General features: G+C 47.5%; 1 protein-coding gene and 1 non-coding gene across 6 annotated transcripts; one reads left to right on the top strand and one right to left on the bottom strand.

The window, feature by feature from the left end:
- Window positions 1–207: 207 nt before the first annotated feature.
- Window positions 208–314, top strand: LOC120097203 (U6 spliceosomal RNA). Its single transcript, XR_005494440.1, has one exon. It is a non-coding gene; the product is annotated as a U6 spliceosomal RNA (small nuclear RNA).
- Window positions 315–5,225: 4,911 nt separating this feature from the next.
- Window positions 5,226–15,059, bottom strand: Otx2 (orthodenticle homeobox 2). Of its 5 annotated transcripts, NM_001100566.1 has the most exons (6): window positions 14,724–14,810; window positions 14,497–14,572; window positions 13,611–13,773; window positions 9,826–10,041; window positions 8,702–8,853; window positions 5,226–6,870 (listed from the first exon to the last, which is right to left on the bottom strand). In NM_001100566.1, exons 4-6 carry the CDS (start codon window positions 9,920–9,922, stop codon window positions 6,250–6,252), a joined length of 870 nt encoding a protein of 289 aa, NP_001094036.1. In that variant the 5' UTR covers window positions 9,923–10,041; window positions 13,611–13,773; window positions 14,497–14,572; window positions 14,724–14,810; the 3' UTR covers window positions 5,226–6,249. The 5 variants fall into 5 exon arrangements, with proteins under 5 accessions (NP_001094036.1, XP_038949211.1, XP_006251900.1 ...); XM_039093283.2 differs by lacking the exon at window positions 13,611–13,773 and having other exon boundaries at window positions 8,702–8,877; window positions 14,724–15,059; XM_006251838.5 differs by lacking the exon at window positions 13,611–13,773 and having other exon boundaries at window positions 14,724–15,044.
- Window positions 15,060–22,219: the final 7,160 nt, after the last annotated feature.

A 22,219-nucleotide genomic window follows, 5' to 3' on the forward strand; every position in this document is an offset into this window, starting at 1 on the left:
CGTGGTGCCCAAAGCCCCCCCCCCCCCCCCCCAGGAATAGCCCTTGGAGAGAGTGAGCTGTCCTTTAGGAACTGAGCTATAAGCTAGCCCAAGGATGTCTGCGTCTAGCCTGACCTCCTCTGTCCTCCACCTCACCACCCGCAAGGGCCTGGAACTTCCAGAAACACCCCCCATTTCAGGCAGAGCTCCATTAAGATCAAGGAAAGAATGCTGGCTTCCGCAGCACATATGCAAAAATTGGAACTATTCAGGGAAGATTGGTGTGGCCACTGCGCAAGAGTAACTCACAAATTCATAAGGTGTTAAAAACAAAAAACAAAAACAAAAACAAAAAAAAAAAAAAACAAAAAGACCAGGGAAAGGAGGGGTGGTTGCCCACAACCGCCTCCTTACATTTGAAGGTGACCTTGTGCCTACAGTAAGGTTTTTCTCTTCCTCTTTCCAGAACTGTACTTGGTTGTTCAGAGGTTAAATGATGAACGTAAGTCTCAGGCTTTGCTGGGGACAATGCCTTTTCTTAAGAGCACCACAAGTTTAAAAAAAAAAAAAAAAAGATTTAGCCGTAAGCTGATAATCGAGTAGCTGTGGTCAGACACCCATTCCCCAACCTCACTATTCAGAGCCCATGTTATCACATAACGCCCATTAGGCACCAGTAATCCTCTATCAACACATTTTACAGACATTTGAATGTTAAGGAGATTGTTATTAATGGTCCATGATCCTAAAATGTAACTATTGGTTCTAGAAACATTTTAATAACTCCAAGTTTTGATGGTCTGCTTGTAGTCAAAGGCTTCTGGAGATTAAAGCTGGGCCAGGGCCTGAAGGAGAACATTCACGGGGTGTCTCTAAGAACCTACCCTCCAGTCTCGATCTGAGAATGTGGGCACAAATGCTAGCCAGCCAATATTTTCCGAGAAGTATTTGTTGGTCCCTTCATGAGCGGTGGGTGAGGTAAATAACCAGAGAGCTGCTGGACCTGGGCATCTTGTTTTTAAGGACATCTCCAGGCTGGAAATGACCCCCGGGGATATCAAGTCGACTAAGGAATCCTCTATATGAAAGGCCCTTTCTCATTCTCACAAATGGACAACTTAAGGCTGACACTAGATGTAGGGTGAAGGGGCAGACAGGGACATCCCACCCCCGATCCCCGGAGCCCACATAGGTCAATTCAGACCTTACCATTATGATTGCTATGGGATTCTTTTCCATTCAGCTTGTCTATTTGTTTTCTTCAAAATACTGTTTCCAGCTAAGAATCGGAGGTGAAGGGGGAGGAGGTTAAGGAATAAAAGTCCTAGACCTCATGCTGTTTGACTTTCCCTCTAGGAGAAAAACAGATTTTGAAGTTACCCTTCCCTGACGAGGGTCTGGCTGCTTGGGCACCCACAGTCATCTTTAATTAAATGGATTGGACCTGGTAGGGCTCCTTTATTTGAATCTGTTTACTATTTGTTTGCAATCAACAGCAGGTTGGTTTTTAAACACGGTGCTGGCGGGAGGGGAAGTCTGACCAATTCTATTTAGCATTTGGGAGGGACCTCCTTGGGCTGTGAGGACTGTGGCATAGTAGAGGCCCTTTCAAATGCATTACCTACTTCCTCCCCAGCTGCTTCCCCGGTACACACGTTTCTTGCTTCCGTTTCCTTCCAAGTGCTTCCGTCAGAATACCTTTTCCAAATAATATAGACATATATACATCCTGCTCGAATGTAGCATAAAACAATTTTTGCAAACACCAGTTCAAGTCACATGGCTATTTTAAGCAGTTGGAAAGAGACTCCCCAAACAGGTCCACACAATGTGTCTCAATACACTGGTGTACCACAGTTTCACATGTAATGTGAATTCTGTTTGAGACAAATCCTATAATCTGTGCAGTTGCAGAACCAACCCCCCCCCCCCAAATATCTGGGTAGCTCTCATTAGGGGTCTTGCTCTCCCCATTGGAGGAGTAGGCAGTCTTTGGTCTTTTATGCCCCACCAATCCAAGAGCAGAAATGGTGTTTCTGGGAGAATGAGGTTTATCACAGGAACCTGCGCAGACCGGGTGAGGGAGGATTAGGAAAGAAAAGCAGAGGTGCTTAGAGCTCTGGTCGCAAATTTAAGTATGCAGATGCTGTGATAAGGACGCACAAAGGAGAAAGGGTAGCTGTCCTTCCTGATGGCTTCACAAATAAAAATAAATTTAAAAGGCAAGAACCTAGGCACGGGTCAAGGACCAATCGGTTAAGCACTTTCCCATCCGGTTTTCTGTTTCTTTTTAAATGGCAAGCGTTGGTTACCTGCCCGGCTTCTTTGTGTACGTCTTTTGCATACTTAAAACACACCTCTGCAGGCAGTAGACACCACCTAACGATGACAGATGTGGTTTGGGGTTACAGCTTTGTCTTAATAACAATAGCGAGTTTCTCACGGGAAGTGTAATCTCGGGTGGGTTCGAACTTGTGTTGTGACTTTGGCCTGGCTGGCAGCTTCTGATTAAACGGTGACGGGCACTTGTATGAGGCCTCTGCCCTGCACGTAACTAGAATGGGGCCTGTCTTTACCTAAGAGACACTGAAAGGAGCCGCTTCTCCATCCCAGAACTTGCGCCGAATCCCAAACCAAAACCAGCCAACGCTCACAGGGAAACGAAATACAGAGGAGTGGGAGTAAGGATGAACGAGGCTGAGTTTTCTCAATGAATTTTCTCAAGCTTCAGAGTCAGAACCCGGCTCCTAACAGAGGGCCGAGCTCGGTGTATTCACTACGTAAGCACCTGGCTGTCCTTGAAAGTCCCCAAGGGCAAGCCCAGCTGGGCGCCCCAGGAACCTGCATGCTGAGCGACCCGCTTCCTCCAGGCTTCCGGGAGCAGCTGTCCCCTCCCGAGCCTCCTACAGCGAACACCCCCCCACCCCCAACCTCCCAAACCCAGCAAAGCCAGTCGTCCCCCGTCTCCTCCAAGTCGGCTTTCTCAGCTTTGGCCAAATGGACGCCGCTTGTCTGCCTCTGGTCGGTCGGAAGCTGGACGTTTATTTCCCAACTCACTCCCCAAACCCCGAAACTGATTTAACACCTGAACTCCGCTGGGTCTGAAGTGTCTCAAAGACACACACATTACTGCCCTTTCCGACCGAGTTTGGTGGCTGCAGGCGTGGCAGTGGGTTTGGCTGTGATCCTCGTTCTCTCCAAGTCTGGGGACTGGGCTTAAGGGACCCCCACGAGAAAGTCACCGGGCTTGGCCAGGGACTCCATCTCTGCCTGGCAGAGATGTGTGGCCCTGGAGCCGCCGCCTGCAGCCTTCGCCCCAACTCCTCCGATCCCCGGGCACAGCTAGGATGATTTCCTAGGAAACTAGTTTGTCAACAGATTTAGGAAAGGTAGCCCTGAAAATGGTCTCTACAGCCTTCTGTGGGCTGCCTCGACCACCCCGGGCACCAGGCTGTTTCTCTAAATTCCGCCCAGCCTAGGCAGCTGTTCTTTCCAGGCTTCCTCGTGGAGGGGGTGAGGGGAGGGTTCAGACACAGAAGAGGTGAGATCAAAAGGAACAAGGAGTATTAGAGGAAAGTGACCATTTTCTAAACACTTTATTGGCTTGGTGGGATTTCTCTTCTTTACCTATGACCGGAACACTCCAAAAGTGAAATCCAAAGAGCGACGCATCAGAGCTTTGTAAAGCCAGTCCCGGTGCCTCACTTCTACACCCCTCCCCCCATGATTATATTGCTACCTTGCTTCCGGTTAAGCAGCCTCCAGACTCATTTGGAGCCGAATCGTTTCAGCAAATATCTGTCAGAGTGGAACTTACTGACTCGATTAAACCAAGTCTTCACTAGGAGCGGCTACCAGAAATCTGGATGTCTTTAAGCCAACGCTAGCTTCCACCCCCTCCCCTTTGCCTTTGATCCTGGGAAACCCTTTCTACTTTGGGCGTCCATTCAAAGCGATTAACTGTGTGGTCTCAGCTAAACAAAGTTGTGCAAAAATGACGAGAGGAAAAAAATGGCTTCAGAGACTTCCTAACTTCGTTTACAGACCCAGCAGACACCAAGTCATTTGCTGTATTTGCCAGATATCCTTGCTTGTAAGGTGATTTCCCTGTCCTTGCTTAAGTTTCCTGAAAACCAAAGGCAATGTAAGAAATTGGTTATTCGGGAGGTACCAAACAAAAACAAAACAAAACAAAAACAAAAACCCGCTAGATCTAGGAAAGCCTAAAGCCTCTGGGGCCCCAATGTCAGTCACTTCAGGTTGGAGTACAAATGACTGTCTCTCCAGGTCCAGGATCTACCCATCCAACTTGACAGTTGGTGGCTGTAGAGTTTTATTCAGTAATAAAACATTTTTTTTACTCATTAAGCCAAGACTAGATGGGATTCATAAAGCACAGCTAGGGATGGGAACTGAAATGGCCAGAAAACAAAATGGTTACAACTGGCAACCTTCATTTGCAGGGCTACAATAAACAGCCATTGAATTTTGGTCAAATAAGAACACAAGATGCTTAAGATGAAATTAAGTAGTTTTTACCAGAGGAGCACCAAGGACCATGGGTCATGTCCTTTCTAGTAACTCCTACAACAAAAATGGGACTCTTCCCCTGCCCAGCAAACACAAACACACACACACACAAACACACACACACACACACACACACACACACACGCACACGCACACGCACACACCCAGCACTGATGGCGGGTGTTTGACTCCTGAAACTATAGGTTTTTTAAAGTTTTCTCTTTTGTTAAGAAATCCCTGGGTTCCATTCAGATTCTGATTGCACTTCCTCCTCTCATCTTTACCTCGGCCTTTTTTTTAAGGAAAAGGGGGGAAAATGCCCTTAGAGAACTGAAACAAGAAATTCTTGACATTCTTACTTTCTGAATTATTCCAGTCCACCCCCATGCCCCACAAAACAACAACACCAAAACTCTACTGGTCCACACTGACAAGGTGCCTAGCAAGTCAAGCTTGTATCAGGGGAGGAACCGATGTTAATGGCTGACTGGGACGAGTGACTTCCAGTTAGGAACAATCCTGAGGGAAGTCACTGACGTTTCCAAATCACTGTCATTCCCGTCTAGTTCATTCACAGATCAGCAAGAGAAAAACTAAAAAACGAAGGTGTAAAACGCCATTGTCTTCTCTGCCTTCCAATAAACGTGTCAGAAGTGAAGCTGAACACAGGGCTTTTCCTTCATTAGCAATGGTGTAAAATTAAACTGGACCCAATGTTGTGCTAGAACCATTTTAATATAATTATACATATCAGCCAAATCCAGGAAGGGTTTATGCATATATAACTTCCAGTTAACATCTGCAAGCATAAATGACAATGATCTCAGTTTAAAATTCATCAGGGTCAGAGCAATTGACCAATGTCTTTTTGACTGCCAGGCTTACCAACGTTAAATTACGGGCGAATTAGGCTCCTTTTGCTTCTTCTCGATCCTTGTCCAGAGACAGCAGGGCAGCTCACCTCCAGCCAAAGGTAAATCGTTCTAGATCAGTATTCAGTTGCTCTGAATTTTTGCTTATAATTATAACCTATTTAATCACAGAAGAACCCCTGTGGAGGTGGAGTTCAAGGTTGCATACAATAACAGGAGATCACAGTTTTGAAGTCTAGCACAGATTAAAAACCACAGATGTACCATTTATATAAGACACACACTGATTGTCTCTTAAACTACATATTGACTCCGTATGAGCGTCAGCTTTTTTTTTTTTTCTTTTAAATAAAGTAGTGCATCTAGGACAATCAGTCGCACAATTCACACAGCCCTGAAAAGGTTTTCAGTGCCAACTACCAGTTGGTCATGAAACGTGAATGAGCTTGGGACATTGTCCATTCCTAAGAGTCAACCAAAGATTGGCTAAAACATCAGATCACGCCTGCTTTGAAGGCCATGACCTTCCCTCCCCTACTCAGTTGTGTTTGATTTTCGCTTGGAGTGGTGTTTGGTTGCGTGTTGCTAGAATATATTTGGATCAATCATTTGCAAATCAGAAAAACCAATGATCTAGAACTATAACAGAATCTTAAGTAGATTAGTTTATCCATCTCAGGTTGCTGGTTGATGGACCCTTCTAAGGCCCTTCCTTTTTCCTTCTATGCCTCTCGGTAACTTTGACCAGGAGTCTGAGAGCATCATCCCATCTAACTCTTTTAACCAATGCCTGGCTAAAACTGGAATGTCCAGCCCAGCATATTTAAAAATCACCCACAAAAAAAGAAAAAATAGCTCCTACGGGTCTTCACAAAACCTGGAATTTCCATGAGGATGTCTGATCCTTATAATCCAAGCAGTCAGCATTGAAGTTAAGCTTCCAAGAGGCAGTTTGGTCCTTATAATCCAAGCAATCAGTGGTTGAGTTAAAACCCAAGCTTGAAGCTCCATATCCCTGGGTGGAAAGAGAAGCTGGGGACTGATTGAGGTGGCTGGTAACAGCATTGGTACCCATGGGACTGAGTGTGGCCCCTGGTCCAGGAAGCTGGTGATGCATAGGGGTCAAGTAAGATCCACAGTCCATGCCCCCAAAGTAGGAAGTCGAGCCAGCATAGCCTTGACTATAACCTGAAGCCTGAGTATAGGTCATGGGGTAGGACCTCTGCATGCAGGAGGAGGAGGTGGACAAGGGGTCAGACAGTGGGGAGATGGAGGCCGGGCTCCAGATAGACACTGGAGCACTGCTGCTGGCAATGGTTGGGACTGAGGTACTAGAGGGGGGAGTGAACTGGCCACTTGTTCCACTCTCTGAACTCACTTCCCGAGCTGGGGAGGTCTTCTTTTTGGCAGGTCTCACTTTGTTCTGACCTCCGTTCTGTTGCTGCTGCTGTTGCTGACGGCACTTAGCTCTTCGATTCTTAAACCATACCTTGAGAGGGAAAGAAACTTCTTTAACATGGACACACCAACCCCAGAGTCCTCCCAGATTGCACGGCTAAACAACCAGACAATCTCCCTTGCCGCTTAGAGGCTACGCAGAAAGCACTCTCACCTCTGTCTCTCCAACTGTGGGAAAGTCTACCTTAGGCACAGTTTATATCAAGAAAACGTAAGGTAAACACTCTTAATCATAAGCTAAAAATTCTCCACTTTGCTCTTCCATTAGGTTTCCTCTACAGAGAGAAACCTCATTGTACTTTGGGATGGCTGTCTATGTCTTTCAGAGATAAGTATTCTGTTGCTGGATGTCACCCAGCAGACTGAGTTCAAACAGTTTACAGTGCGCTGTCCAGGAAGCAACAGCTAATATGGAGGCTGGTTCCACGACCTAGCATTTTGTCTCTCCTAGACTCATAAAAGAAATCTCCAAGAAGACATGCTCCTGTGGAGAGGAGATCTGAGCCAGTGAAAGCTTCTTTGTAGTGAATGAACTGACTTGTGTGGTTTCTGCTTTGAGCTCAAAGACAGACCTCAGTATCAGTCTTCAAGACTCAAGTTTGTGCCTTCAGATTCGCGCACGGCCTACTCTGTTCTCTACACCAATTCCCTAACTTGTTAACTTAAAACTCAGCCTGCCAATCTGGAAATTCATATTAGCAGTAGCCTCGTGCATTCTGTCGTGCAGGAGCCTATGATAGTAGCTACTGAGATTTGTCCCAGCTTTAGGTCCTGCCTCTTCATAGCTCTGGCTGTCCTGGAGCAGGAGATCAGGCTAGCCTAGAACTCAGATATCCACCTGCCTCTGCCTCCCTAGTGCTGGGATAAAAAACACCACGCTTGGTCATTGGCTACAGGTCTTTGATTACTCTGTTGAAGGAGTTCTCCATTTGGGTCTTAAAAGTGTGTAAACCTCAGGGCCAGCCTTAGCAGCACTACATATCCAAAGCCAGTTTGTTTCTAGTGAAGGCCTTGGGTCACGACTTACGAGTGCTAAATTTTTTTTTCCAACTCACTTTGAAAAATCCTGTTTTCTGCTTTGTAGTTCACACTGATGTCCAGCACTTTCAAAACCATGCCATATCCAAAGGAAGAGTGTGCTTGAGGGGGGAGGGGAAGGGAGTAGGAGGATGGGGGAGGGAGGAGTTGAGGGGCCAAGCACCAAGGAGCTTCACATAGGGCTTATTTTCCAGTCAGGAGGGAGACTTTCTCCCTTTCAGAATCAAATACAGGGATAAGTAGAGTAAGAAAATGAGAATATCTTTACAGAGACTGAATAGTCTGTTAAATGGCAAAGCCAGAAAACTGAATTCTGTCCCCCAAAAGTCAACTCCCACAGCCAGCCCCCCCGCCACACACACACACACACACACACACACACACACACACACACACACACACATTTATTTTGTCAACTTATTTGGTAAGAGCACCTTTTCTAATTTTGTCGCCAAATTAGGTATGGCCTTGAAAAGTCGTTGCTCTGTTTATTTTTGTGGCTTTTTGGTTTTTATTTTTAATTTGGACTGTCCAGGAACTAAGCTCCACAGCCCTGCTCCCAACACACAAGTCCGCAAAGACGATTGCCACACAAGGACCACGTGACTTCCTTTGAAATCTGCCCTCATCTTCAACTTAGGACCTTGCAGTCCAGGCGGGACAGAAGCAAATGGGAGGTAAAAGGAGAATGGTCCCCTGGCTCTTGAGGGTTTAGAATTTCAAACTCTTCTTTGGTCTGGGACAAGCATCTCAGATCCTATTGGGTCGTCAGTATAATCCACGATTCAAGGTCAAGAAACCCAGAGTGTCTGCACCTGCCCTACCTGCACCCTGGACTCTGGCAAGTTGATTTTCAGTGCTACCTCCTCCCGCATGAAGATGTCTGGGTACCGGGTCTTGGCAAACAGAGCTTCCAGAACGTCAAGTTGTGCCCTCGTGAAAGTAGTCCTCTCCCTCCGCTGTTTCCGGGGAGTGGCTGCAGGACAAGAAGCCCAGGGCCCTTTAGGGTGGGGGAGCAGTTTCTCAGTCACAGGACTTTTGCCTTGGTCCTCAGACTCCCCCACCTCCCTCCTCTCACCGCCCCCCTTCCAGAACCTCATAGGGACACTCCAGTGCAGTGATCCCACCCCCCTCCCCCGGAGGGCAGCTACAAATCACTTGGAAAATTAACAAAATAAGGAACCACAATTCCTACCCCCTCGCCCAATTCTGGAAACAAGGAAAAAAAAAAACCCAACAACAACAACAACAGCCAGACCACACCAGAAAAGGCTGTCCAGCAAAGTTAAAGGCTTTGCAAGGGCAAGAGGTTCAGAATGACCGAACCTCGGTCATTCGGCGAACGCCGAGCCAGTTCCCACGGTATTTTAACACCGCGGGGACCTTTGTTCTTTTATCTTTAAAATGGGACATAGTTCATACTTTTATGAGTATTTGGTCGGGGGAGGGAGGAATCTGATGAGAAAAGAAAATTGCCTGGCACCTGGAGGGAAGCCACACCTCTGAGGATTAAAGAGCTGGGACAGCGTCGTACCGGAAGCCCCTGGAAGCCCCTGGCGAGGGAGAACTGTAAGGGACAGTAGGGAGAGAGAATCCGGCTACTCCCAGAGAATAGCTAGGAATTGGGCGTGGAGACGTACGCAAAGAGCATGCTCAAGTGACAAGGTCAACAACCTTCCACGACCTAGCCCAATGAATGTCGCCAAGCCACTCGAATTAAGAATGGAGCAGTGTGGTTCTGTTACTACCGCAGACCCCAGATTCGCCTCTTCCCTGCCTCTTGTTCCCTCCTGGGTCAGTAAAGGCTCAGGGGCACTCGGCAGTTTTGTGGCAAGGAAAACACCTTGGGAATCCCGCCTTGAGCTTGAGTGAGAACAGCGCACCCTCCAACCTCGAAGCTCCTGAGGGGCGAGCGTGGGGAATCGAGAATGCCGCGGGACTCACTTACCCGGGTAGCCCACGGAGGGATGCAGCAAGTCCATACCCGAAGTGGTCAGACTCAGCCCATTGACTGCGTAAGGCGGTTGCTTTAGATAAGACATCATGCTAAGGTTGTTTGGAGGCGCAAAGTCGGCCCAAATTGGGGGGACCCAGCCGGACGGTCTCGATTCGCCTGGAGTGGACAGGGTCAGGGTCCTTGGTGGGTGGATTTGGAGTGACGGAACTAAGGGCAAAGCAAACAAACAAACAGAAACGCTGGTTTACTGCTTCGGAGGGAGCAGCTTCCCCCACGTTCCAGCACTCACTAAAAAGAAGCCGGGTGACGCTGGGCACAGGCTTTTAAAGAGTTGCAGATGCGCACCCCCCCTCCCCCGTCGTCCTTTCCTCCCCCCAGCAGTTCTAAAACTAGAGGGGATGGAGAGAGACCAGATAAACCTGTCTTCCCCACCCCCACCCTAAACTTAAAAAAAAAAAAAAAGAAAGAAAAAAAAAAAAGAAAAGAAAGAAAACTGACCTGAGGAAAGCAATTACACTCTGCCTTCCCCAAGAACAAAACCCCACGCCTCCAAATGCAGGCATTACATTCCTATCCCAACATTTGCATAGGACTCATTGGCTGCCACTAGCTAATTGTCTCAAACAAAACTTGATTGGGGCCATTTGCAGAGACAAAGAACTCTTTGGCTAAATAAATAATGCTGATAACAAAGCCCATTGGTGAGAAACAAAGAAACAATTCAAGAAATCTACCTCTTCCCAGACTGTTGCCTTTCCCTGGTAGAGGTTTTAATTATCTTAGCCGTTTTTTTTTTAATTACTATTACCACTTTCAACTGCTGCGAACCTAAAATGTAAACGCATTCAACATTTAAAGCACCAACTTGCTGAACAGCAAACTTGTGAAAACTGCCCAATCACTATTACCCCACATTTGAAGTCATTTCCAGTAATCATTTTCACCTAATTAGTAGTCTGGATAATTAGATTTCGAAGTAAGTAACAGATTTATTAGGGTTTTGGAGGACCTTGATTATATGTGTCTAAAGAAGTATAGCTAAACAAACAAGTATTTAACTTTTAAGCGACACCCATCAAATATTTAATTTAAACATACTGGGAGGGGGGGTCTTGAAGAGCAGCACTGGGCTCGCCAGAAATGCAGTAGTTAGAATCCTAACTGAAGTAAAGTCGGATAAACTGCTGTCCCCACATTTTGCAAGTCCGGAGGATGCATTCCTCCGGCTGCTGCCATGATTTTGATATAAGGAGGCTGCAGATCCTGTGGGAGGCAAATTTTCTTGGGTTTTGGATTCTCAGGGACAGCAATGAGAGGGAGCTGCCTTGCCCGCATTTCTAGGTTTGAAGTCGATAAACATCCAAAGCTATGGAACTAATAGGATTTCTCTCTACCTTTCAAATTTCCTACACTTTTGTAAGAGAAAGAGCTGGGGGGGGGGGGAGAAAAAGTTATCTGTGTTCCTTCGCTGAATCCCCTCCCCCGCCAGGTCTATGTTAATACAGGCGGGCGATGTTTAAGGCTGGCTTTTATTTTCCAAAAATAAGGCACTTAAAGATTTCTGCTTTGAAACTTTGACACTCTGGAAAACTTCCTCAAAATGGCGGATACAAGGCTGATCTTCTGTCATCTTCATAATGAAAGTTCGTTAATGAAAATTTAAGACTTTAGCTATTCGTATTTACCTTAAGAGACAAAGGCCAAAAAAAAAAAAAAAAAAAAAAAAGCTTCACAAACAGAACTCAACTGTGACTTCTTCCTGATTTAAATCCAGAACATAAGTCTTATTTTCCCACCCTAAAATGTGATTTTTATAAATGTCCTTTTTAGAGAATTGGATTAAAACTAGTTGCTTTTGCAGAGAACGCTTTATATTCTGTATTTCCCCCTTTCAAGATTTAAAAACACAGTCGTTCCTTATTTAAATACCCTCTTAAAAGAGGACTTCTTTGAAAATACACTCTTGTTCCCTTGGGCAGTTCTGAACTGTTATATATGATAAGATGAGGAGTGTATTTATTTACTAGTCTAGCTCTCCCCCAACTAGAACGCCTAAACACATCATTCGATAAAAAGCATGTTCCACGATAAAAGGCAGTAACAGAAAGTTCGGGGCGAGGTCCTTCTTGGAGAGCCAAGACGGCTCAAAATGTCAAGGGAAACTATTTTCACTTTTCCTCCTGGAGGTGTGGGCGGAAGGAAAAAAAAAAGGAGGAAAACCCAACCCAAGCCACAGTCACTTCTCCACGGCGAGCCCTGATAATGAACACGGCTCGGTAGATAAAGAGGGCTGCGGGCCCTTCCATCTAACTTCCACAGCCTTTAAGGGTTCCATTCTAGCTTTCACTCCACGCACAGTGCAAGAGGGGATGGGGGTGGGGACTCGCTTTCTAAGACATAAGGGTTAATGTGACCGCTCTCGAGGAGAGATGGCTTCTGAGAGCTCATACCTAGGAGTAAACGGCGGTAGCGTGACGAGTCCCCGAGTGCCCTTCCTCCAGGCGCAAGCGACTGGGTCCGGCGTCCCTGTCCTGCAGCCCGGCAGATCAGAAGCCCCGATGCCCAAGGTCCCTCTCCACTGCCTGCGCCGGCCTGCACAGCCTTATATCTAACGGTCAATTCATGCAATCTGTCGCTTCCCCCTCTAAACCCCCCCTCCTTGGTGTTTTTTTTTTTCTTCCAAGAAGCCCATCTACCAGTTGCTGTGTCCTCGCTCAATAATAATTACCTCGTCCGAGAATTAATTATAATAAATGTTTTCTTGATAAACTAACGAGATAATCCGAGGGGCACACGTCCCTTAATTACAGGCCGTCGTGCTCAGCTCTGCTTCTCGTCCTGGCTGATTAATTTTCTGCATGATAGAAAGGAAACAAAACTTCGCGGACTGGCGACTTGGCCTGAGGCAGGAGGGAAGACCGAGAGGCGGAAAGAAGGAAGGAAGAGGTACGCGGGCTTTTGGAAAACAGCCGGCGCCGGCCTCTGCCCCGCCAATTCGAGTGAAAGTTTCTGGCCCCGGGGAATCAACAACTCCACCACCCGCTAAGGAGAGAGAAATAAATGTGCAAAGGGCTGGTCTTGACTATTAATTATAGTTGGAAGAAGCCCCGGTGTTAGGTCTGGAAGGGGAGGCCTGGGTGTCTACCTTACTCTGGGGGAGGAGTTTGTGCTCAACTCCGCTCTGGTGCTAATAACTTTCGGTGACCGGAAAAATCCCGAGGTGAACAGGCGAAATCCTGACCCCCCAAAGCTCTGGGATGGAGGGCACAGTTTCAAGGGAAGAGCAGCCCCTCTCCGGGTCCCCTCCCCAAGTGGTGTAGCACCGCAGGCCCACGCGGCTGGGCCTTCTTCCTCTCTCCACACACTCTTCTCCCTCTAAAAGACGAAATCGGTTTGGGGCTCTAAGGTTTTTAGATTTTTTTTTTTCCAGTGAAATCGGACACTGGCTTTCAATAGTCCCTTGAACTCATCAACACCTCCAATTCGTCCGAGTTTGCAGCGGGACCTGTCGCCCAGGCCGGGTGTTAGCGGGCGCCTTCCATTAGTTCCTTTTGGGGGCAGGCCGAGAGCAGGGGCTGGGCCTCGGCGAGCCCCTCCGTATGAGGTTGGCCTTGACCCACGACACTTCATTGTCCCCAAGCCTGAAAAGGCAGTGCAGAAGTGCTCAACGGGCCACGATGCTACCCCAGACACAGAACAACTGAGGACACGAAGTCCTTCCTAAGGGGAGGGATTCCGGGGTCTCTGACCCGGAGCATCCAGGCGCTCACTCTCACCTCTGGCCGCTCCAGGTGCGCGCGGAGGCTGGGGCGCGCGTCCCCTGAACCACACTAGGCAGAGTCGCCTTTAAAACCTGTCCAACTAGCGGCCTCGGCCGGGTGATCTGGACCAGGAGCCCCGACCTCAGTGTGCAGTTCCCGGGTTGGTGGAGCCGCACTCCTAGGGATAGGGAGGAGGGGATTGAAGAGCCAGCCCTGGAGGCTTTGCGAAGAGGCGGAGAGCAGAGCCGCACTAGGCTTAGGGGAGAGAGTGGACGAAAAAAAAAAAAATCGGGCGGCGCGGAAGTAACCAGACGCCAGCGCTGTCCCCCTCCTCGGTTATCCGCTCGGGTTTCGGCTCCCGCTGCAAACTGAGGAGTCTAAGGGCAACCCGCTGTCCCCGCCGCTGACGAAGGAGCCGGCCATCAGGGCTCCGGCCTTCGGAAGCGCTCACCTTATTATCGTTGTTTTAATTTACCAACCTAGGTACATCACACAAACATCATTTTGTCATGGACTCTGGGAACCAAGCCTAAGGACTCCAGCTAAATCTAGGGGCCAAAATGCAAAGCTGGCGAGGAGAAGCCATGAATAGCGTGGGCGCAGGAACAAAACCCCTCCCCAACTCCCAGATTAGACTCGTCGGATTTCTACGACATTCTACAGTAGCAGCGACCCCCAGGAGCACGCGCTCTCCTCCCTCCCACTCCCGCCCTCTTCTAAAGATCGTCAAATTTTCCTAATGGCCATTATTTCGTCTCAAAATTATCATTAGAAAAATAAAATACATCCACCCCCCTCCTCCACGGAGGAAGTTCCGCGTCCGCAGAGTTGCACATTGGAGGTGCGGAGGTGACTGGGGAACACAAAGATAGCGCTATAGACAAGACAGACGGACACTTACCTTAAAGCCGCATTGGACGCTTGAAAAGAAAAAAAAAAATCAAATTATCCTTCAAAATTCCAAGTAGCCAGCTATCCTAAAAGAAATCAAGAGCATTCAGTTAAAAAACCTTGTAGTCTTCACCTTTCCGTAAAAAGTCAAACAACCAAAAAAAATATTTTTTTTAAAGAAAACGAAATGAAGTGGCCAGAGTTGTAAACAGGCGTGTGTCCGTCCGCGATACATACAAAGTGGATGTGGCGACTGCGCTCCTTTAGCGATTTTTATTTTTTAATAAGAGTGGAGGCTGAGTTGGAGCTGAGGAAGGTTCCGCTCTCAGGGAGATTTGCTGAGAAAGCGCCTCTCTGGCAACTTTTTGACGCAAACTCTCCAACCAATGGCAGAGAGAGAATGATTGACACATCTAAGCCAGAGGGAAAATAATAAAAACACACAACAGGGGGAGGAAAACAGGCCGCTGCTGCACGGGGGGAAGAGCAGGCAAGAAATCCAGGCCTCCGACACTACCAGAACGTTCTTTAAAACACTGGGCTGCGCTTAAAATATACATTATGGGCCCGAGCATGTGAACTAATTGTGTAATTAAAATGATGGACAGGAAGGCCTCCCTCTTCGGTCTTTTCTTCTTCTTTTATATCCCTTTCTTAGCCTCCTTTTTTTTCTTTCTTTTTTCTTCTTCTTCTTTTTTTTTTTTTGTTTTTATTTTAGAGGAAGGACACCAAACAACGCAGGGGAGGAAAATATTTAAGTCAAAGCTAGGGGAAGGAGGGAGGGAGTAATGCCGGGTTTTCGATTCCAACACCAGCAAAGGATGTGTGGGTCCAAGGCAGAACTCAAACCCAGGCTAACCCTAAAAACAGGGCTATGTCCTCTTAAAGAGGACCAGAGGGCGCTGAGGGGGGAAAAGGGGGTGAAAAGTGGACGAATCCGGGACGGAGCTGGGAACATGCAGTATAGACAGATGCAGATTCACAAGGCTGAACTCTCTGAAAACGTCGTCGTCCTCGCTGTTCTTCAACCCCTTACAAATAACCCCTGGTCTCGGAGCTCTGGGTTTCCGGGCACGATTTTTCAATTTGATAAGTCCAGAGCAAGATGTAAAAGAAAAAGTGAAGTCCCAAGTCTACCCCCAGGGCAGATTTCGGGACAAGGGAGGAGGATACCTCAAATCTCCCGGGCCTGAGTGTGAGGTGACAAAAAGCCCCCAGTAGCAATAGTTTCTGCCTAAGAATAAACTCCTGGTGCTGCAGAGCCTGGGAGTTACCAGGGACGGAATCGCCCTCGCCTGAGGCTGAAACTCGGGAGCTGGGACGCAGCAGGACCAACCAACTCAACTTCTTCAGGTTCAGATCCCGGACCCGACTGTTTTCTAGAAGAGCAGAAACACATTGGACAGAGTGTTAGGGGACGGGGTGGGGTGGGGGCAAATGTTACTGCTGAGTGTGTGGAGGATGGGGGGGGGGGGGAGAAGACAGCTTTCCCCTCAACTCCCAATGCAGAAGGAAAAAAAACAAAACAAAACAAAACGGAAAAAAACCCACCACCCCCTCACTGCCTCAGTCACCGCCACCACTGCTAGCGGGCCCAAAGAAACAGCTCGCTGCCTTTAATTTGGGGACCTATGTTAATGAAGTTGGTAATTAATTCGTCGCTTTGTTGTCGGTTCTTATACTGTATGTGTAATCAAATGTGGCCGTCCTTGGGATTTACAGCAATTAGCGAATTACGGGAGTGCGCACGAGGCTGCAAGTTCTCCGCAGCCCGGCTGGGCTCGGCTCCGGCTCGGCCTAAGGCTGGGCACTCCGCTGCCGCAGCTGACTTGCAGGTGTGTTCTAAGAGCGTGAGGTCCTGGAGGCTCCACGAACCCTGGAGCGCCTCCGGGCTTGCCCAGATCTTCCTGGCTCCTCTGTAGCTGCTCCAGTCCGAAGAAAACCCCTGGCTGTCGCGTTCCCTGGAGCCACGACTTTGTGGGGCCTAGGCTTGGGGGGAGGGTGAGTACGGACCTTTCCTTGTTACCCCGCCCCCACCGTGCAGAAACACCTGGCGACTGTCCCCAAGGCCTTTCATTTAGGAGAGGTAAACAAATGTCCCAGGCAGTTGTCCCCCGTGGCCCGGGCTGTGGGAAGCAGGTCCTGGCTCTTGGTCCGAGCCATCGTGCTTTGTACGTTGGAAGGGCAAATCCACGCGAATCTCTCGAAAAAGAGGCGATTTCCCACCCCGAGAAAAGAATTCTCCCCAGTTTGATCATAATGATGTTGAAAGCATCAAAGAGCTAAAAAGAAAAAAAAAAAAAAGACCATTATGGATGTAGTAAAGCAAGGCCTTGGGGACAGTGAGGGTGGGGTGCGGTAAAGAAATAGAGCGAGAGCTTGTGAGTCACTCGAAGTAAGTGAAAAAAATCGGAGAGAAAGCGATCCATCTGCAGTAGAGTCCAGAGACGTTAGGAACCTCTCAACTTCCAGGCAAAGGTTTGAGATGTAGTCCTGAGAAGACCCAGAGCAGCCAAACCTCCCAGAAAATTCCGGAGTGCTATAGACAGTGGAGGATTTCTGTTAGATACAGCGTGGGAGGGCTTTCCCCTTCAGCGGCTGGCAGCACACAAGCCCCCGCTTCTCCTTTGCCCTCTAGTCTAATAACTTCGCAGAAATACAGGGCCAATAAACCACCAGTTGGAAATGGACAGTGTTAAATAAACAAGGGTCTCTTTAAAATTCTCATCCACTTCAGATGTCTAAAGTAAGATCGTGATGATTTTGTCACGGTTTGGTAAATTTACCCCTTTAAGAGGCTTTTCATAAATCCCAGAACACACCTTCAGCCAGATTTGAATATAGATTTAGGTTTTAAAACCCAGAAGCTGGAAACACCACTTTATCAAAGAGAATTTCCCTTTAGCTTAGCAATATGCTGCAGCTCTCAAAAGATTGGATCTGAAAGAAAGAGACGGAGGAGAATGAGAGCCAGAGACAGAGATGCAGACAAGGGAGGGAAGGGGAAAAAAGACTTTTCTTTTCTTTTCTTTTTTTTCTTTCTAGAGGAATTCTGCCCAGACTCTCCAGCAGTTGGTAGCAGGCAGGCTTTCTCCTGTGTCGCCTGGAAAAGTTGCAAAATTGCTCTTCACCTGTAAGAACATGCTTTTTTATCTTCCAGTCTCTTCTTGTCAATTTGGAAATTGCAGACAGCCCGGCTCAGGTACTGTTTCCACAAACCCTATTCTAGGTCAGGACAAAAGCCACTGGCTTTGGGGGAGGGGGGGTTGGTGGAGAGGGTGGGCTGCTTCACAAAAAAAAAAAAAAAAAAAAAAAAAACCTTAGAAACTCGATGGGAGAAAAAGATTCCTTGGATGGAAACATCTCTTGATTTTCAGTAAGTTCTTGAGCCTCCAATATACTTCCTATTCATTCATCGGAGTTCCTATATCTGGAGTTTAACTTTTCTCCCATCTGAAAAAGCAAAAACATTTCCTATGAAGCTGACTTAAGGTAGCGGTGGTTTGTGCTTTCCAACAATTCTCATTAACTAGTGGGTGGGTTTTGGTTGCTGTGTGTACAATTACTTTGCTAGGCTGATGAGATGTGAAGACTCAGAAGCCGAGTTGGGGGGAAAAAAATAGCAGCATGCAGAAAACCAAGTTATTTGTCAAGGCTTGTGTGCAGTTCCCACATGATAGCTGATAGTCGTGTTTTGAAATCTGGACTTATGCGTGGCACTAACTGGGTTGAGTTTTCTCCATCCAAAATGCCAGGCTCGTTTAAAATATTCCAAAGTTTCCTCCAAGTTTATTAACTGTGGGAGTGGGTGGGGGGAGGGGAGAACCATCTCTGGAGTCTTCCAGGCTAATTAAAAAAAGAAGAAAACCCCATATCCCTCAAGAGCGCAGTGGGGGTGTTGGGGGGGGGGAGTAGTTAGACTCCCTGGACACTAACTTCCGAAATATGAAGATTAATTTCAAATCTTTTCAGCAATTCAGTGGACAGTGTGGGGGAAGGGAAGTAACCACATTTTGCATGAGAATCATCACCTATTAAAAAGAATTAATTCTTCACTAGGTTTTTTTCTTTTTCTTTTTTCTTTTTTCTTTTTTTTTAGAAATGACTTTATTTTGAAACTTGCCAAGCTTAATTCTGATCATTTCTTAACAGGATTTAAGGCAGTGCGGGCAGGGTGAGGGACGTAAAGCAGCACACCGCTTATGAAGTAAGCGTGGGTCACTCCTTCCCTGTATTTCAGTTGCTTCAGAAAAGAGGGTGAAGGGAAAAGAAATCACTTCAAAGATAGGATTGTGCCGTCTTGATGAAAGAACAGGAGGCAAATTCCAATTTAGGGGGAAAAAAAAAGGAAAAGGAAAAGAGGAGTAATGTGTTGTTCCGGAATGAACCGGATTAAGACTGTGCGACAAGTGGGAGATGTGTGCTGTGAGACATTTATGAGCTGAGTGTGAGCTTGGAGCTAGTCAACTGTCCTTGTCCCAGGGAGTATGAAGACCAAGAGTAGGGTGTATTCAGGGCAGGGTTAGGGTGAGGGAGAATAAAGGCTGTGTGAGTGTGTGTGTTGGGGGGGGGGAGATGTATGAGTGTGTGTGTGTGTGTGTGTGTGTGTGTGTGTGTGTGTGTTTGAGAGAGAGAGATTTGGATAGATTGATAGAAGACAGTACCAGTCAGTTTACATAATTTTCTGCTGGTCTTAAAGTTTCCTTGAAATCAATTCTACTGCAAGCAGCAGCCTTGGGCTATAGAGCTGATGCAAAACCAACCATTACACTCCAATATCTTGCCTGTTTGCAAACTTCATTTAAAACTGGGGGAAGAAAAGACCCGGGAATGGTTTTGTAAGAAAGGAAGGGGAGAAAAAGAAGAAGAAAAGAAAACCACAGTGAAGCTTTAAACTAGTTTGGATAAAACTCTAATCTTTTATTTGTAACCTTTTACAAAGCTTTATTTCCCGCATATGAAAAGCTTCTTTTATACAGGCGAGGCAGACTTTTTCTTTGGATTTTTAATTAGAGTCCATCAATTGTAGCCATATTTAAGAATCAATATAAAGTAATCCTTCGAGATGGGATAAGGTTTTAATCGAAAATCTAATTTCCCACTCTTTGCAGATCATTTTAAGGAGCTAGTTGATTAAAAAAAAAAAAAGAAGAAGTTCAATATTTAAAAGATATAACGCCCCAAACCTGGAAAAGATCATGTGTGCAAGAAGCCACTGATGCTGTCTTACAAAGGAAAGCCTTGCTGCTGTCAGGAACTTCCCTTCTACTTAGAAGAATTTGGCATATTTTTTTTCCCCTCAAATGCTGCTCTCAAATGTGTCTCCTATCAGAGTTGTCATATTGAATGAAGGAGAGACTTATTTGAAACACCATTTCACAAACAAACAAACAAACAAACAAAAACAAACAACCCCAATTTTAAAAAATCAACTAAAAGCACACAGCTCTTGATAGACCCTCCTGATTGCATGTTCCCCAACTTTGAGATTAGTAAATGACTGACTGCACACTTTTCATTTTCCATGGATCCAAACTTTGCGCCTTCACATCCCTGAAGGTGAGTGGCCAGTGCATGTTAAAACTTCGAGCGCACAACTTTGCCACCTTTTATGTTGTAGGACAGCGGAGGATGTGCTTATCACAAAGGCGTAGACTTTTAAGCAGTCTTACCATGTTGATTGGCTTTCAATTTGCCTTTAAAAGAGGGGGTCAAGGACGGAAAGTTGGAAGAAGGGTAGGAAGCCAAAACAAACTGTAGGACGGAGTCCACGCACTTAACTCGTGAGTGCTGGAGCTGAAGTGTCCAAGTAAGGGCTGTAAGACCTTCTGATGGGCAGAGTGCACTCAGAGCTTCAGCTCAAGAACTCATCGGAAAACTAGCAGGGCACACCCCCGCTCCCCAAAGTTTACAGAGTATTTTCAGCTAGCCGCTGTACTTGCTTGAATTGTTCTACCTGCAATTATCTCGCTTTCATTGTTTTAAGTGCATCTGGAAAACTAAGCAAATAAATAAACTCATCGTATTTGCTTTTACTAGTCTGAAAGCAGTGGGCTTGGAAATGTTCACGAACCACGTTTTCCTTTTATCTGAAGAGATTTCAATTTATTTAAAAGCCTGCCGTTTAATGCACTACACGTTCGCACCCAATTTTAGGGAAACTCCCTTCGTGTATTTTAACCATAATCGCGCCTAATGAAAAGCTGGGTTCTTCTTCTTTTCTTTTTCTTTCATTCTTTTTCTTTTTTTTTTTAAGGGAAAATATAATGCGTCTTCATTAGCAAAATTGACTGCTGTGCTCACGACAGTTCTTAATTGAAAAGGCAACCTTATTTTAATGGTGTGGTTGGGAAGAAGATTACATACTTTATTCAAACACAAAGACAATTAATAATGAGAAGCAGGCGGCTGCCATTAACCCTAATGCAGTCGCATCAGAGTCCGGGAGAAGGGCTCCTACCTGAGGCACTCTGGACAAACTCCCCCGGCTCCCTCCTTCCCCGCCTCACCCATCCCTTACTTGGGATTTCTTAAGGTGCACGGCCCAGGCTTGGCTTCGGTCTGGCGGGGATTTTCCAGCCTGTCTGGCGCGGCGACGGGAGCCGGTGACCGCGTGTCTCAGGGTCTGGGGCAGCGCTGACGGGACGGAAACACTCGGGTGCCCGAGTGTGGCGCAAATCTCGCGCCCGCTCGCAGAGCTGGGTAAGGGCGGCCCCGGCCCCAGTGAGCTGCAGGATTTGGGGGACCCAGAGCCACCTGAAACACTTTGAGAAGTTTAACCAAGTAGGCTGGGCTGCCTTCTGAGTGAAGAAATTACAGGGGAAATCTTGTCCACCCGAGATCGTGTTGGGCAAGAACGGTGTGCAGGGCACCAGAACACCCGGCCGAAGCAGCAAGTTTTGCTCCCCAGCGTGGGGAGCAAAGCATGAGTGTGCGTGTGGGGCGCTCCTGGCTCTCCGTGTCTACTTGTGAGCTCGCGGTTGCGCGTGGGGTCCCCGGGAGGGGCGGGGTCGCGACCTGTCCTAGACTTTGGCACGTCCTGTTTTCGGGATGCTAAGGCACAGCGACCGGCTCTGAGCGTTGCCTTCGTGGATGAAGGGAAAGCCACTGAAAACTCGCACCCGGAGCCGGGTCGACGGGTACCCCCGAAGCAGAGCTGGAAGGCAACCCTGGCTGGAGATTTTGGCGTGGAACAAACACCACTCTAAATGTGGGGCCTGGGCCCGCAGCCACCAGCATTCTGGAATGGGGGACTCGAGGGATCGAACTGTCTTTCCAGTCTCCGGGCCTTTTGTGCCGGGTACAGGGTGGGGAAAGAACAGGCTGTGAGTTTGCGTTCTCTGGAGACCTTCCTGCCTAGCGATCTACACAACTAGCCCAGCCCAGCCCCAAGTTCCTTTTCCAGTCCAGCCTCCCAGTCCGGGCCTAGGCAGCTGAGAAAGGTGGAGAGTCCATCTGTGACGCACCCCTCCCCCCAGCTTCCGCCGTTGTCTCAATGGGGACCAGGGAGCAGCTTCAGACCACAGGAGCAGCCGGGAGTTAGCACTGTCCTAACCAAGAGTCCGCTGGGCAGCCTGGATCTTCAGCCGCAGTCCGAGGCGTCTGGCTTCCAGCAGCCACTTGCAGTGAAGGGGGAAGCTGGGGGGGAAGTTTATGGCTGGGAACTCCGGCTTGAGTGTCTGGGAGGGAAAGGTATGATTCAGACAGCCTTCTGAAGCTGCCCTGAGGCACTG

This window comes from Rattus norvegicus, chromosome 15 (genome assembly GCF_036323735.1).
Source record: "Rattus norvegicus strain BN/NHsdMcwi chromosome 15, GRCr8, whole genome shotgun sequence".
Lineage (NCBI taxonomy): Eukaryota > Metazoa > Chordata > Mammalia > Rodentia > Muridae > Rattus > Rattus norvegicus.

What these genes read in the sequence shown, in the direction of transcription:
- Otx2 (XM_039093283.2), bottom strand. Translation starts at nt 9,922, where the DNA reads ATGATGTCTTATCTAAAGCAACCGCCTTACGCAGTCAATGGGCTGAGT. An exon ending in TCCCTCCGTGGGCTACCCGG is followed by an intron (nt 8,878 to 9,825) that starts GTAAGTGAGTCC and finishes CCCACCCTAAAG; the next exon opens with GGCCCTGGGCTTCTTGTCCT. An exon ending in TGCCAGAGTCCAGGGTGCAG is followed by an intron (nt 6,871 to 8,701) that starts GTAGGGCAGGTG and finishes TTCCCTCTCAAG; the next exon opens with GTATGGTTTAAGAATCGAAG.